Source organism: Dichomitus squalens (genome assembly GCF_000275845.1).
Source record: "Dichomitus squalens LYAD-421 SS1 unplaced genomic scaffold DICSQscaffold_27, whole genome shotgun sequence".
Taxonomy (NCBI): Eukaryota; Fungi; Basidiomycota; class Agaricomycetes; order Polyporales; family Polyporaceae; genus Dichomitus; species Dichomitus squalens.
In genome coordinates this window covers 1-10,818 of record NW_006766909.1, presented here as the reverse complement: position 1 = coordinate 10,818, position 10,818 = coordinate 1, and the positions used below count along the sequence as shown (strand labels likewise).

Sequence of the window (10,818 nt, the reverse complement as noted above, 5' to 3'; positions counted from 1 at the left end):
TACGTCCCGAAATCTTATGGACGAGGTCAAAGCGATGCTTGCGGCCCAGTTCAAGATGCGAGACCTGGGACCAGTATCCTACATCCTTGGTATTGAAGTTCGTCGTGACCGGGTTCGCCGTACAATTAGTCTCTCCCAGCAGCAGTACATCAACACCGTTCTAAAGCGGTACGGTATGGCAGATTGCAAACCTGTCTCAACGCCCATGGCTACAAGTGCCAAGCCCTCCTCTGACGATCCTGATGACAACCGGACGTACCATACCTATACCATTGAAGGTCATGAAGTGTCCTATGCAAGCGTTGTTGGCTCCTTCATGTACGCCGCACAAGGCACTCGCCCTGACCTCTCCTATGTTGTTGGAGTACTAGGTCGTTACTCAGCAAATCCAAAGCTCCATCACTGGGAGATGGCAAAGCGGGTCATGCGCTACCTCAAGGGCACGGCCGATTGCGAACTTCGGTTTGACGGATCAGATGTTAGCGGCGACATGGACTTTCACGGATATTCGGACGCAGACTGGTGCGGTGACCATGACACTTCTCGCTCAACCTCTGGGTTTGTCTTCATCAGCAACCGAGGTGCGATTGGATGGTCAAGCAAGCGACAATCTCTGGTAGCCCTCTCATCAACTGAGTCGGAGTACATTGGTCTCAGCAACGCTGGCCAACACCTAGCCTGGCTTCGCACATTCTTCAGTGAGCTCGGTCATCCACAGCAGAAACCCAGTGAACTGCGCTGCGACAATCGTGCTGCCATCATCCTGTCCAAGGAAGCGCAGTTCCGCGCTCGAACAATGCACATTCAGCGAAAGTTCCATTTCTTGCGCGACAATCTGGTGGCTACAGGAGCACCAGTACACACTAGATAAATTTTTCCGTCCCTATAGTTATAGTAAAACCCAAATTATTTGGCCCAAATGTTATAGTGGCCCCTCCAAATATTTGAGAGGGTTGGGGGACATCCCTCCCAGATATTGGAGGCGAACCCCAAATATTTAGGATGTGTGGAGGGGGCAAGCGGAGGAGGGCACCAAATATTCAGTAAATATTTAGCGTGAGCGCTAATTAAGTAGGTGCGCTGTCGTGATTCCTCCAAAAATTTAGAGTTGTAGTGTGATAATTCACTCAAATATTTTCCATTTGGTATGGCGGTGTGCGCGGTGACGTGAATGCTCATTCCAGCTTATCTGTTACATGTCTTTGACTACTTCTACAGACTACAACTATGGCCGGCGGAAGACAAGACAGTGCGTTCATCACAGAACAACCGCCCTCCAGACGCAGTGTGCCGTGCGCCATATTGTGGCAGGGCATCCTCAACGCAAGCGACACTAGATGGGACAAAACTCATCTGGGCGACAAGGTCCGCTCTGCGCACCACCAGCGGACTTTGCTGGCCACATCCAGTTCGACTTGAAGACCGCAGGGAGGTCTTCCCACCACTTGGTGAGGTGTCAGTTGAACGTCTCGATGGACCGCTGCAGCTCAGCCCGTTTGTCCATCTCGAGGTGGTCCTTGTCAAGTGCGTATACCTCGTGGAGGACTCGTCCAGCGATCCTGTAAAGCAAGATGAGCTCGATGGATCCCTGCATGAGCGAGATCTGCCCTGGGGGAGCAAGGTGCCTGCAAAGTGTTGCGGGTGCAGTTGATTGTCGAGCTTGACGGGGATGTCCACGTCGCAATCAGCATCTTCAATGGCGAGGGGTCAGCCCAGCGCCAGGGCAGGCATCCTGTCCAGGGTGTACACGCCCTACCAGATCTTACAACACGTCTCATTCTCAACCAGAGAGATGAGAAGGCGTCTCAGTGCGGTTACGGCGAGTGTGAGCACGGGTACGGTCGAGAGTGTGGATGGCTACTCACGGGAAGACTGATGTCTTGTGCTGCGCGGACAGCTTGCCCGACTCAAAGCCACGCTTGCGATAAGCCGTTGATGGGACACAGGAACGAAGACATCAGCAAGAAGCATTGAACGTGCTCGACCTGCATCGAGGCGGCACTGATGTAGTGCAAGATAAGCGCACTATATTGAGATGGGCGAGAAGTTAGTTCGCGTCTAAATGCCGCGAATGGCCCGCGGGAATTCGGGGAACATACCGTTCATGGTAAACCATGCCCATACCGGCTTCCTTGAGGTGATCGGTCGTCTTCAGCCGCAGATCGTCCACGAAGCGAGACACTACTGCAAAGACAGCGCACACTAGTGCTACGAAGGGAGTATGCGAACGGACAAACTGGGCGATCCAAGAGGTACCTATACTGGCGCATAAAGTCCGGGTTATCCAATATGGGCATGAGGAAGTGGAAACGGGCGAAGTACGCACCGACCTGCATATAATCAGCCCTCTCTCCACCGATAGGTGCTACAAATGGCACGTACGAACTTGTCTACGAGGCCCCGCTCGGGGTACTCAACTCCCTCCAGTCTCGGTAGGGCCCTAACCTTCCCGAAGTACACGCTTGTGGGGAAAGATAACTTGTTGACGCTTGGCCCAGGAGCGAGCGGGTCCTCCTCTATCGGTTTGACACAGTGCAGCGGGGACGTTGTCGCCTTCTTCAGTTGCTGAATTGACGACATTGTGGACGAGTTCCCTGTCGGGTGCCCGTGCTCGTCGAGGGCGAGCTGGCCGAGCGCGTTCAAGATGTTGTCTTCGATCTTCACGGCAAGGTCGTTGTCCGAGCCATGGCTGCTCGTGCTGCGGCTATCGGATCGGTTGCCGATGGCCTGCCCTTCGTGGATTCGGTGCAGGTATGACTGCATGACGTCTGGCACAGCTCTCCCCGTGCTCTGCGCCGCCGATGACAATGAGCCTTGCTAGCTCGACACAGCCGCAGATATTGCAGTGAGGTCGAGCCCGGTAGCCTAGCCGACCTGGTCAAGGATGGGTGAGATCTGCTGGCAGATGCGCATACTGGCTGTGGGGGCAGTCGGGTCCCAGAGGGCAGAAGTTGGTGAGGTATAGTTGGCATGCTCCCCTGCGTATGTGTTTGCGGGGACAGTTCGAGCCTGTACAAGATATCACACCAGAATAATAGAAGTGAGCATTCGTCATGAGAAGGATTACAGCATGTCCATGAAGGTGGAAAAGAGAAATACGTACCAAGCTTGCAGAAGCCTCTGTTGTAATCTGGACACTCCACCCTCAGGATACGTGTAAAAACACTCGTCACCAGCAGATCAGTAGCCATACTTGGCATACCATCAGCACTTGGGCATGCAGCAGAGGTTGTACTCTTGCAAGACTCACATGTGTCGCCCTTCTTAGATAGCCCACATAGCCAGTGCTAACAGACGGTCGCCAAGCATTCGCGTTCACGAGGCTGCATGAGCAGATGATTTGGCGGGTTGGAGTTCTGCACAGAGCACGCGGCGTGTCTGAGAAAACAGTGCAGTAGACGGACAGAGAATTCAACCGGTGGAGTCTGGAGACGGGTGCCGGGTGCATGGCGGATAGGCAGAGACACAGAGACGAGCGGAAGGAGACAGATGAAGGCCTGCGCAAGAGGGAGACGTGGCAGAGTGCAGAATTTAGACGCTTGACGCGCCTGTGGCAGGCGCGTCAAGCGTCTAACCTGCTCACTTGAGCTCGACAGGAGAATATGTTTGTCCTTGGTGCTTTGCTGGTCCTGGTCCCCGGCTACACTCTCCGCCTAATTACACAGCGCCCACCACTTGATACTCCTTTAGCTCAGATCGGTAGTGTTTGCGTTGAACGCCGGCCATTATGCACGCCAGGCCCCACGCGATCTTCTCGCACGACACGACGGGCGAGATGTCTGGCTCGTGGAACAGCGGCAGCCCGGAGAGCATCTTGAAGATGAGCACCCCAAGGGCGTACCAATCCACACTGTTATTGTACCACACGTTGCCAGTAAGCTACGTACATCAGATAGTGCCTAGTTGTACCTGTAGCATTGTGTAATGCCAGCTTGACATCATTTGCCTTGCAGCTGGAGTCAGCGAAGATCGCGGAGACGGGCAAGGATGTTGTCAGGGGAGCTGGCTCTCACCTCGGGTGCAAGGTAGTCTGAGGTACCACGCAGCGTCCAGACGGTCATCGTGCAGTGCTTGGCGAAGCCGAAATCTGCGATCTTGATCCATGTATTCAGGCTTCAATTCTCAGTAGATGATGCCCTTTCAGTGGAGATAGTTGAGCGCGAGCGCGACATTTGCGGCGTAGAGTTTTGCTACGGGGTCTGGGAAGCGCTGTCAGCGGCCGTGGCAGGGTAGTGGCCTCGCTTGAAGAAGTCCTTGCCCCCCTTGCCCGTGATCTTCAAGTTCATCATCGCCTCCATGCGCGAGTCGACGTAGAAGCGCATCCAATCTGGCGTTCACTCGAGCGCGTATACGTGGAAGTCGTCCGTGTACGACGAGCGCTTCTGCGACCACCAGCCGAAGATGGACGTCTGCACGCTCGCGAGCACCCTTAGTTGAGCGTGGAGCGCACAAAGTTAGAGCCCAGGGCGGGGTACGAGATGCCATTGCCGAGTGATTCCATAATCTAGAAGATCCGCTCAAAGTCAGTTCTCGGTGATACAGTGTGGGGAAGAGAGAATATACGCACATCGATCTCACCGCTGAGCGGCCATGCGCCATACTTGTTGTCTTTGGGTAGCATCCAGATCGTGGGCTAGAGCTAGTCACCCTGAGGCAACTTCGCGCGAACCTCCACCTTGCCGAACGCGATGGTGGCAGAGTTAATCGTGCTGATCCGTGCGTACTGGACTGGCTGGATGGTCGCGCCCGTTTGGTTGTTCGACTTGACGGAACAGGCAGTCTTAAATGACACCACAAAGTGTGTGAAGACACAAACAACAGAAGAGTTTAGCATCACACGCCTGAGCCAAAACGAGAAGGTAGGAACCAGCGTGAAAAGTCTGACCTTGTTGTTGCTCGTGCAGTCGTCACCGAGATTGAACGAGCCGCCGTCTAGTATAGCAGCCTTCCCAATGGCGTCCGATGTGAGCGTCGGCAAGATGTACAGCTCGCCATTCTGCACGAACAGGTTCGAGTCCGAGGCCGTCATCATCTCAAACTCCCCGTTGCCGAACCCACCAAGCTCGACGTCGCGCGTCCATCTATTCTGCAGGTCGAGTGTGTCGAAGTTCTTGTCCAGGACCTGGCACAAGTCCGAGTCCATGAGCATCTTCACGTCCTGCCACCCGAAGAAGCAGAGGACCGCGGCGCCTCCAATCCCGAAAAACAGCATGAAGAACATGAGCCACCACGAGGCGCGGTCGCGCCAGTCGCGCTGGCTGAGCCATGGCTTGTCCTCCTTCTCGAGCTTGTGCGAGAGCCTTAAGGAGGGCATGGACCGCCGCGACTTGCGGGAATGCGCGGAGAGCGAGGAGTTCGACTGCCCAAGCGGATATGTGTAGTACGACGGCGGCGACCGGACCGAAGATGTCGGGAGCGACGATGGCCAAAGAACGGCGCATGCATGCTGATGGCTGGGCTCGATTGTGTGCTCACTGCTCGGGATGTGCGTGGCGTTGGTGCCTGTGCGAAGAGTCGGATGAATAAAAGAGACCAGTCAGTCATCTCGCCTCTGGGAATGTCGCACGCTCAGAAACTAACTTACAGAAATCCTGGTTCAGAGCTTGGCTGCTGCCAGCCATTGCCGCCGCTGCGCTGTTCATGTAAATACGGCTGCCCATCGGGCTGGTAGGGGTAGCGCTGCCCTCGCGGCTGGGGACGCCGGCACCATACTTATTTCCATGAACGGCGCGTACGGGCGCCCAAGATCCCATGCGAGATCGCTGCTGCTCGTGCCGCCCGGCAATGCCGGCACCTGCAAGACCGTGCCCGTGCTGGAGAGTGATGGTGGCCATGAGGATATGTGCTCTCCCGAGCACGGATGCTCTCAATCGAAGCACGTCCACCCATGCCCGGGAGGGGAAGGCCGGGGTCTGGGTTGCCTGGGTGCGATTGAAAGGGGAAGGAGGACGGCGGTGGACGCGGTCCTGCGACAAGAGATGGAGCAGCACCGGCGGGCATCGTGCCGTAGAACGAGTTCCTCGCGGTGTCGAACGGTTTCGGCATGAAGGGAGTCGCGGATGTGGGCGTGTTGGCAGTCACAGGCGAGAGTGTCGGGGAGGCAGCAACCGTTCCATCCTTGCTCTCGGCTTCGGGGGCGTACTCGCTGGCCACGGACGAGCGTCTGCAATGGTTCCTGGTGCGAGGACGAGGGTTACTGGAAGAGACTGGCTGCGCTGGCTGGGTAGGGCTGGTGAAGGCACGAAGGGAGCGGGCAGCTGCACCGCGTTGAGAAGGTCGCGTGGTCGCGTCTGCGGATGACTTGCGGCGGGAGGCGCGCTATCAGGATCGCTCTGCTCGCCAGTCAACGACGTGCTTTCGAAGGATCCGCTCCAAGACTGGCGCGCCCAGCCCTCGGGGAAGAAGGGCCGGGGAGGAACCAAAGGAGCGTTATTGCGCGTGCTGTCCGTGGACTTACGACACGCGAAGTTGTTGGCAATTGGGGTGGACATATTGCGCTGAAGCTGGAACTCGTCCTCACTCGAGTCGTTTGGCGCTGCGGTTGGAGGCGGGTTCGAGTTGTGAGAGCGATACGTGTCCGCGGAGGAGTAGGCGGTGCGACCATTCTGGGAGTCGCGTCTGCGGTACATGACTGGCCTTGTGTATGCGCCTATTCAATAACTCTTTTGTTGAGTTGAACGGCGGCGAGGTGTGTGTTGTCTGAGAGCGTCGTGGAGAGCAAACGGAGGATGGCCCTATATAGACAAGTGTTTATTGTGAGACGGGCAATGCGAGAAGGCGAGCGACAGCTGGGGGCGGCCGTGGACGGGGAAGTAGAGGGGACGGGGGCGAGGGAGGGAGTTATGTGGGCAGGCGATGGAATGAAAGGTGTCCACGAGGAGAGAGGGAGATGTGTGCTGTCTATCCAGCCATCTCTGTCCTCGCAAGATGAGCAGGCCTACCGTGTTGGTTCTCGGCTCGTTCAAGATACGGCGGTATTCGGGGCCCATGAGCACCCACGGTATGCTATGAGTACAGGACGAACTCACATTGTACCTTCGTAACAACATGAACAGCTCGCCGCCAGGGACAAAGTCCATGACCATATTCAGGTTCGCAGTGTCTTGGAACGTGTACCATATGTTTATGATTTAAAACGGATGTGTCTACGACTCCTGCTTCGTCCGCGCGATCTTCTCCTTGCTCAGCACGTACTAACAGCTTGCGTTGGGCCGTTTGCACAGTTTATGGCTCACGTATAACACTGCAACATCCATACACACCATGACGGACTCCGTGGAGACACTGGTGCTACGGGAGGCTCCATTCCAGCAGCCGCTTATCATGCAGATGGTTGTCCGCCGGGGCCTCCTTGAGATTCGTATCTTCCCATACAAAGGAGATCTTGCATTTTGCACTGAATCCGACCACACTTCTCGTGTTTCATATAGGATAGGCGGAAGGCTGGGGCGTAGGGCCGCTCATGGCCCAGGTCGCACACGTCACCTCTGCGGTATGTTTGCGCTCAAGACCGTCAGCGCCAGCTCCAGCTCCAGCTGCTTGCTCATGGCCGTCTCATCAGGTTCTGCATGAGACCCGGGAGCGTACGGAGATGCAGGCGTACCTTGATAACCCAAGAATATGCGGAAGGTACGTCGTTGAGGTGCACCCTGGGCTACTTGATTAACCATCTGGCGCTGGCCATCGTAGGTTGTCATGCAAATGCTGGGAAGGTAGATGGGATTGATGGGAGAAAGGCTGTTGGATGTATTTCTGCGGGGGTCACGGGGTTGGCCAATCCAGCTGGTGTGAGAGCCTCTCTCCTCTTTCGCAGGCGAGAGCAGCGAGCGAGGAGGGACACAGACAGGACTGAAATTGTGCCGAACACGTCGCCCCATGTTCGATCTCCCTCTCAACTGCCCAAGCTCTGTAGACTGTTAGGCTCTGGTTCGTTGTAGATATTGCCTAGCAACGTATTCGTTTGCGGCTGTGCAGGACATGGCACTGGCCTAAGTACTTAGGTACGTACCCTATTCACGACTCATAAGCGCTGGGGGTGGGGAGGCGACCGCCGAGCCGTATGTACCTGACAACTTGGCGCCCGCCTGGCCCCGCCAGCATTTCTCCCTCTTCTCTATCTCTCGCTTCTCTCCACGCGCCCTCTTCCTTCCTCACCGTTGCCCTTCTTCCCTCCGTCGGCCTCCTAGAACAGAGCCCAGCCCTCTCTCTACCACCTCCCCTCACACAGCATCCCCCACAATGCTATCCACCACCATCCCTACCCCATCGCCCCACCATCCTTCAACTTCCGTCTTGCCCTCGACCTTGCACACGACCTCCACCATCCCCTGGCTGCCCGGACGACGCAGGAGTGAGGAAGCTGAGACGGCGGCGGGAGGAGAGGCAAGGATGAGACACCGGTGGAGCAACCGCAGCAGACGGTGAGTAATCTATATCTCTGTAGCCGTAGGTGGCTCGCAACGTCGGGCTCGGCTGCCTCTCCCGCTTTGCTGTCTACGCCTGCTGTGGTCTCTTCAAGGGCCAGAAAACATCTGCTTCTCGAGGCCCACGCGACAAAGGAGCGGGAAGAACAGCTTGGACGTGTATCGTCCTGACCAAGAAGGCACCCGGCGCAAGACGTCTTCCAACCCACGGAGGGTTGGAAACTCCCCAAGCCCGCCAAGTTCTATACCTCCATCACTACTGGTATGTCCTCATCCTCCTTGTGTGTCGCTCTGTGGTAAAATGCTTACAGGCGCATTGAGGACACCGCCGAATCTGGTCACGTCCTCCAGTCCGGCCATGCGCCCCAGGCGCGATCCGCTCTGCCCGCTCCCTCTCGTCCTCCAGCTCAGACGTCACTGAGCCCATCTCCCCTCAGCCTCAGCAGCGTTTCTCCGGTGTGACCCTCCCCGTTGCAGAGTTTTTGGCCAACAATGACTTCTGTCTCCTCGACAGACACAAGGACGATTCTAAGTGTACCTCCGGTGCGTTTGGTGGGCCGGCCTTCGATCCGTGGACATACTTGCAACATCTCTATCGCCTCTGTGCAGGGCCATCGCCTTTCTTCCATTCCTCACTCCTGCCGTCTATCTGTTCGGAACTCGGTCGTCATTGGGGAGGGTACATCCCGTCGTACCTCTCGCAACCTCTCACAGTCTCGATCCTCGGGTCCTGCGTTCGAGCACAAGCATGAGAGTCTGATCACACTCCCGCCTGTTGCCGACGGCGAGACTGAGTAAGGGAGCGCTATGGACTTCCTTGATGACCATCACGACCAGCACGATGACGATGCCAAAGCGGAGGTGGAGGGCGAGTCAGGCTGCCGCTCAACCTCCACTCATAAGCGACACAAGCGTGGCGCTCGCAAGGCAAGGGCACGACAGCGACATCCCCGACGAGTCCGTCGTCGGCGCACGACATTACCCTCGAGACGCTTGCACAAGCCCCTCAAGCGCTAGTTCGGGTGGCAAGCAGATGTCCGCGATCGCAAGCAACGTCACGAATCCAGTCTGAACGGGAGCGGCGCATGGGGTCCTTCCTCCGACTCTCCGTTCCGGTCGTCGCAAGCTCGCGGAAGCCCGGAACGACGCCATGGCGGACCCAACGGCAAGACCGGTGACAAGAGATCCGAGCGCGGGAACTCGCCGTTTAGCACCCGGAGCGGGCGGCCACTGGTGTCGAGCGCGAGTTCGATGGCGTCCAGCACGTGGCGCAGCTCCATGTCGAGCGCGGGCACGTCGACCTCGGTGTTCACGCGCTACAGCAACAACAGCACCCGCTTGGTGTCGACAGCGGCGACGAGCATGTCATCGCAGAGCTGGCGCACCCAAGGTGTCTCAGGATCCTGCCCACGCGCAGATGCCTGCAAACGTTCAGCGTAACTCGCCATTCTATTGTTTCTCACTTGGAAATTTGGAGGGCGGTTGTTCTGTCACGAACATGCTCTCTTGTCCTCCGCTAGTCGTAGACGTAGTCTGTACATGTAGTCGAGAACATGTAATAGATTAGCCAGAATGAGCATCACGTTGCTGCGCACACCGCCGTACTGAATGGAGAATATCTGGGTGAATTATTTGACAAATATTTGGAGTAATCACAAGGGGACCCACAGCGCACGCAGAATCTGATCCTCCCTATGTAGCGCTCACAGTAAATATTTGGCAAATATTTGGGGAGGGGGAGCCCTCACTCCCTATATGCATCCCAAATATTTGGGGTTTGCTTCGAATATCTGGGAGGGGCATCTCTCCAACCCTCTCAAATATATGGAGGGGCCACTATAACATTTGGGCCAAATAATTCGGGTTTTACTATAACTATAAGGACAGAAAAATTTATTTGACTGATATCCCTGACAGGAGAAGCTGAAATACAATGGGTACCTACGGAGGAAATGGTAGCGGACATTTTTACAAAGGCCTTACCTCGAGAGAAACACTGGAGGTTTATGCGGGCTATGGGTCTTAGGCAGCGCTTGAGTGGGAGTGTCGGAATGCGGTCAGGTGACGTGTCAGATTAGATTAGATTACCTTACCTTCCTGTTATAGTAGACAAGCACTGCCACCTGCCAGCGCTGTAGACAGTGCTGGCTTCGCTCCTTCCTTTCCTCAGTCAGTGATCTTCCCACTAGACTGAGGTATGTTCATCTTCTATTCCCATACTATACTGTACTCATATGGTTCTTAGAGTCCTCTGTACAGGTATAGTCCTAATACAGTCAGTGATCTTCCCACTAGACTGAGAGTCCTCTGTACAGGATCTCTTATAAGGTGCATCACACAGATTGTGTACTTACCAATTTGTCGGGGACACCCGGGTCTGTGCGTGCTTGCTTGC

At 56.0% G+C, this 10,818-nt stretch overlaps 6 protein-coding genes across 6 annotated transcripts; 3 read left to right on the top strand and 3 right to left on the bottom strand.

The window, feature by feature from the left end:
* Positions 1 to 1,253: 1,253 nt before the first annotated feature.
* On the bottom strand, positions 1,254 to 4,322 carry DICSQDRAFT_181859 (uncharacterized protein; the record flags this gene model as incomplete). The annotated part of the gene is made up of 10 exons (XM_007367599.1): positions 1,254 to 1,691; positions 1,757 to 1,804; positions 1,866 to 2,025; positions 2,100 to 2,181; positions 2,234 to 2,330; positions 2,383 to 2,790; positions 2,875 to 3,009; positions 3,673 to 3,879; positions 4,014 to 4,113; positions 4,195 to 4,322. 8 exons carry the CDS (start codon positions 4,320 to 4,322, stop codon positions 1,908 to 1,910), a joined length of 1,275 nt encoding a protein of 424 aa, XP_007367661.1. The 3' UTR covers positions 1,254 to 1,691; positions 1,757 to 1,804; positions 1,866 to 1,907.
* Positions 4,323 to 4,429: 107 nt separating this feature from the next.
* On the bottom strand, positions 4,430 to 5,029 carry DICSQDRAFT_148418 (uncharacterized protein; the record flags this gene model as incomplete). Its single annotated transcript, XM_007367598.1, has 4 exons — positions 4,430 to 4,504; positions 4,568 to 4,608; positions 4,648 to 4,780; positions 4,886 to 5,029. 4 exons carry the CDS (start codon positions 5,027 to 5,029, stop codon positions 4,430 to 4,432), a joined length of 393 nt encoding a protein of 130 aa, XP_007367660.1.
* A 2,246-nt stretch (positions 5,030 to 7,275) lies between these two features.
* Positions 7,276 to 7,612, top strand: DICSQDRAFT_19845 (uncharacterized protein; the record flags this gene model as incomplete). The annotated part of the gene is made up of 3 exons (XM_007367597.1): positions 7,276 to 7,360; positions 7,443 to 7,492; positions 7,562 to 7,612. Coding segments are annotated over 3 exons (186 nt in total), but the record flags the coding sequence as incomplete, so codon positions are not given.
* Positions 7,613 to 8,309: 697 nt separating this feature from the next.
* DICSQDRAFT_138439 (uncharacterized protein) lies at positions 8,310 to 9,291 on the top strand (the record flags this gene model as incomplete). The annotated part of the gene is made up of 1 exon (XM_007367596.1): positions 8,310 to 9,291. A coding segment is annotated over exon 1 (302 nt), but the record flags the coding sequence as incomplete, so codon positions are not given.
* Positions 9,292 to 9,478: 187 nt separating this feature from the next.
* On the bottom strand, positions 9,479 to 9,949 carry DICSQDRAFT_181858 (uncharacterized protein; the record flags this gene model as incomplete). Its single annotated transcript, XM_007367595.1, has 2 exons — positions 9,809 to 9,949; positions 9,479 to 9,739 (listed from the first exon to the last, which is right to left on the bottom strand). Exons 1-2 carry the CDS (start codon positions 9,869 to 9,871, stop codon positions 9,479 to 9,481), a joined length of 324 nt encoding a protein of 107 aa, XP_007367657.1. The 5' UTR covers positions 9,872 to 9,949.
* Positions 9,950 to 10,339: 390 nt separating this feature from the next.
* DICSQDRAFT_64762 (uncharacterized protein) lies at positions 10,340 to 10,501 on the top strand (the record flags this gene model as incomplete). The annotated part of the gene is made up of 1 exon (XM_007367594.1): positions 10,340 to 10,501. A coding segment is annotated over one exon (162 nt), but the record flags the coding sequence as incomplete, so codon positions are not given.
* Between the last annotated feature and the right edge of the window lie 317 nt (positions 10,502 to 10,818).